The 4,519-nt window shown below is 37.0% G+C and overlaps 1 protein-coding gene across 1 annotated transcript; it reads right to left on the reverse strand.

Moving 5' to 3' along the window:
* On the reverse strand, nucleotides 107–3,289 carry LOC109822626 (eukaryotic translation initiation factor 3 subunit J-A-like). Its single transcript, XM_020388860.1, has 6 exons — nucleotides 3,059–3,289; nucleotides 2,257–2,384; nucleotides 1,673–1,824; nucleotides 857–1,004; nucleotides 598–757; nucleotides 107–503 (listed from the first exon to the last, which is right to left on the reverse strand). The coding sequence occupies exons 1-6, from the start codon at nucleotides 3,069–3,071 to the stop codon at nucleotides 412–414; spliced, it is 693 nt and encodes a 230-aa protein (XP_020244449.1). The 5' UTR covers nucleotides 3,072–3,289; the 3' UTR covers nucleotides 107–411.

Genomic DNA, 4,519 nt, shown 5'->3' on the forward strand with positions numbered 1-4,519 from the left:
CATGTGAACAAAGAGTAAAAGGGTTTATTATGTCGCGCAACAAAAGATAATATCCATCTTTCAAACTCAATCCACAGCCACAAATAGTTTTATCACAAGGCCAAAATATTCGAGATGGGAATTTCTTGCTATATTATTGTTCAAATAAACATTATATTATTACACCTCTCAAAAGTTGGTAAGACATGAACCACCAAATGATTAGACACTGCACCCTCAAAACTTACCAACAAAAATATCCATATTTCTTTTTTTTTTCCCCTTTCTAATAGAATGCACAGGTCTCCAATAAAATCAAAACCTTATACAAACAAGTAACCCCTCAGGCATCAGCCTCCACTAACTGCATATACCAGCCACAGTAAATACATTAATTAACTCCACAGAAAAATCATAAACCCAAAAATAGAGTCACATGAAATCATAATCATCTATATCATCAAAACGGCCAGTGGCAATATCATCATCAGGCTTATCGACAAGAAGCTGCTTTTTCTTCGCCCCTACAAAATTCAAATACGACCATTGAAAATGTAACTAAGCCCAACTGTAACAGAAGAGGCCTGAAATCTAATGCAAAGATGTTGAAATTTTCACCTTGCTTCTTCTTCCCTGCATTAGCTTCTTTCTCTGCTTTGAGTTTCTCATTTGCGATCGCAGTAACTGAGGAAGCTATATCTTTAACGTCTGCTGCTTTTAATGAAGTTACGGAAAGCCTGATAACAGCTTTAAGAAGACCCGTGTAGTAAAAGCTTCTCTGACCACACAAAAAACAAGCAAGCAAAAGGTAAGTGCCTATAGAAAAAAGACCTATAATTAGCGGAGTCACATTCTAACAGGACAAAAATCTGCATACTTCGAAAGGCCGAATCTTATGAGAGAGTAGCTCAGCATACTCGAGGAAATCACTTTCTGATTTCGGAATAAAATTATCTAGAGATTTTTCAGCGCCTTTCTTATCAAACAGTTCTTTTGTTGCTTTATAATCAGCTTCCTCCACAAGTCTGCAATAAAAACGAAAAATATTAGTACGAAGTTTACAACACATAAACCTTAAACATATGGCGGGTTATGGTTCCTTTACCGTTTGTGTGCAGAAGTAAAAAAAACGAGGAAGCGGGGAATAGAAAGAAAAGAAATAAAGTGTAACACTCACTTTTCTTACATATGAATACTTTGGGATTTCACAAAACCTCCAAGAAGGACCCATTTTGAGATATTTAACCCCAAAATTTTTTGGAAGTATCACTTAACCCCCAAAATTTTTGCATTGTTATGTATCTATTTTCAAATAAACCCTAACATTTGGGGGTTAAGTGACAGTTTTTGAGGGTCAAGTGACATTTCGCATTTTTTTGGAGGCTATCTCAAAACGGGGCAAACTTCTTTTTTTTTCCAGTCAGTCGGGGGTTGTCAAATTTATCCTTTTTTTTACTATGTTCATACTCAAGTGGGACGATTGAAGCAGAAGGGAACTATGAGATGAGGAATAAGATAATTCAAATTTATAAAACATCATTTCCACTTCCACATTTTATTTGAGTAGCCAAATGATATAAGTAGTTGCAACATACAGGCTATCCATTTACAGTATTAGCTCCATGAAGGTTCAAAATGCAAAACAAAGACCTTTAAAGATGAGCTCTAACAGAAGAAAGACAGCAAAATGTACCTTTGTTGGCGAAGCTTCTCTGCAACAGGATCTGCAAGAACTTCATCAGCTACTTGTTTCGCTTTTGATTCGGGTTGCTTTGCTTTCTTCGCTGGAGCTTTAACAGCAGCTTTTGTTACAGCCTTTTCTACTTTAGGCTCTTCTTTGGGTGCCTGTATCAAAAAAAAAAAAGAAAGAAAATCACAACCCCAATCATGATTCAATAACTTTTGGAATTCAAAAGTACCTAATCCCTCAATTCCTTCAAACTCAATACTAACAATAATATCGATTTATTGTATAAAATGCTCAAAGGTGACTCACAGAAAACAAAATTATGGGGGAGATAAATGCTCAAGGGCACAACTTTGATGCTTCGACATAAAATGCAATCTTGCCAAAGATCAGTCAGGTGCAATTAATTTCGAAACAACCACTTGCTATGTAGCCTGTCTTATATGGAAGGCTTTGATTTTGTATAACACAATTTGGGTAACACAAACATGCAAGATAAAAATGTTGCAACTATATTATATGTCAACTAAGGATCAAAATAAAAGTGAACCCAAAAAAAATTTAAAAGAAAGAAAGAAAGAGGAAAGCACCTGTTTAGGTTCTTCTTCATCTTCCCACGATTCTTTGACATCCTCATCATCTGCATCTTCATCATCCCACGAGCCTTTTGGCTGCTCCTTTTTCAAACTAGGTAGCGCCGCTTCAAACTCTTCATCATCTGGCAACATAGATTGTGCAACAATGTAAACAGGACAGAATAATGCTAAAAAAAATTTGAAGCGTATCAGCTAAAGCTATAGCCCAAGCATATCAAATTCCTTAATTAGACCAATGAAACCCAGTATCTCAGTATGTATACTTGTCCAAAGCTTAAAAGGGTTCAGAGAGATGACCATTATTTCTTTCACTTACGTGTCGATTATCCGAAAAGCTTATTATAATTTAACATATTAGAAAAATTAGTAGCCCCCTTTTGATCAAAACACTACCATCTTCCACACTTCGTTTCCAATAAAACTTTTGATATCCTCAAGCCCTCACTACTAAATTATAATAACTATTCATATTATATACTAAACATGGTCAGTGCTGATATAGTTTGTTTTAATCATACGCCAACCTATAAACAACAACAATCTTCTTATGGTAGTTAAAATTTCCCTAGGCAAAAGGTGTGCATCCCGAAAATATCAACTAGCACCACAAGAATATGCATAATAAATCACTACAAACACACTTTCTTAAAACTAAACAACCCAAAATCTAACTGCCACCAACAGCACACAGCTCTCGGCTAACAAACATCCTTGCTTTAAAAAAAAAATCGTCAAAAAAAGAAATTTTGCATAGAACCAAAGATTGCAAACCACCAAAAGCTCAAATTCCACTTACCCCAACCCGCCATCCCAATCTTTTCCCAATCCAAAAGCTTCGAAAGGGAGAAGAACACGCCCCCCGAAGAAGCGATTCGATCGAATTGAGAATTAGGGTTCTGTTAATTAGATCAGAACAAAGTAATCGGGGCCAAATCAAACCTTTCAAGGGAAACCCTAACCTCGGACCGCGGTTTCAATAGTAGAGCGATGTTTTAGAAGAGAAGAAGGATCCAATCTTTTTCGGATTCTATTTGGCTTCTACGAGCCCTTTTAATAACTGTATAAATATACAGACGCGGACGAGGAGGTCCTGGTAGGAGTCGGATTGCAGCGGGCTTGGACCCGGATCCGGTCCCACCCGATAAGAAGTTCGGATCCGGCATTGCGGCATCGGGTTTGGATCTTCACTTATTACTCAGGGGTATCATTGGTTGGGGGTTGTTTGTTATGACTAGCGAGCCCGGGGGGTTGGGGGTTAGAATAATTTTATCTGTTTGGAATATTTTGATTGGTGTAAAGTGGGACAATTTAGGATAATAGGACAATATGAAGATTTGATTTGACAATTCAAGTGGGATAATTGATAATGTGACATCTTATTAAAGTATAATATTTTATTTATCAATTAAGTTTAAATTAATTTATCTAATTGGTTTAGCATATTATTTGGTATGTTATTATAATGTAATACATTATTTTACTTTATACTAAACTATAATATATTATATTATAATTACTAATTAATTATAACTATATTTAATTAATTAATTTAATATAATATATTATAATAATATGATATATTATATAATAATTAATATAATATAAGAACAATATATTTAATATAATATCTCAATAATATAATATTTAATCAACTATTATAATATTTTATTTAAGGGAAAATTGCTTGGAGGAACCAAAAAAAGTTGGCTCAAGCATCCTCCTCCCCAGCCCCAAAACTCTAACCCCCAAGCCCTAAAATTGAAAAAAAAGTGTAACCAAGCCCCAAACCCACTGCCCAAGAAAACAATTCCCAAATTACCCTTCTTCCCCATTTAAAACACAATCTACTTCATCCTCCTAAAATCTGGCCAAAGACCTCCCCCTTCCCCCTCATCCGCATCCTCTCCTCCTCCCCCTTCCCTTTCCTCCCCGACCCCTTCCTCGCCTCCGTCCGCCTCCCCTTCCCCTCCTCCTTCCTCCTCATCCACATCCTCTCCTCCTCCCCCTTCCCCCTCCTCCCCGACCCCCTCGGCTCCGGCTGCCTCCTCCCCTCCTCCCCTACCCTCCGGATAAGAAGAAGCCGAAGGCGAAGAATATGCTGCCGTCGTCGAAGGAAGGCCGGGGGGGGCGCAGTTTATGCAGATCCTGTAGCATTTGCCACGTGGATGAAAGTTCCAAAGAGATGGATAAACTCTAATAATAGAGATTGATTCCGCTGCTCGTGAGAACAAAATGGAATGTTATAAGAAAAAACAAA

The sequence above is a fragment of the Asparagus officinalis genome, chromosome 8 (genome assembly GCF_001876935.1).
Source record: "Asparagus officinalis chromosome 8, Aspof.V1, whole genome shotgun sequence".
NCBI lineage: Eukaryota > Viridiplantae > Streptophyta > Magnoliopsida > Asparagales > Asparagaceae > Asparagus > Asparagus officinalis.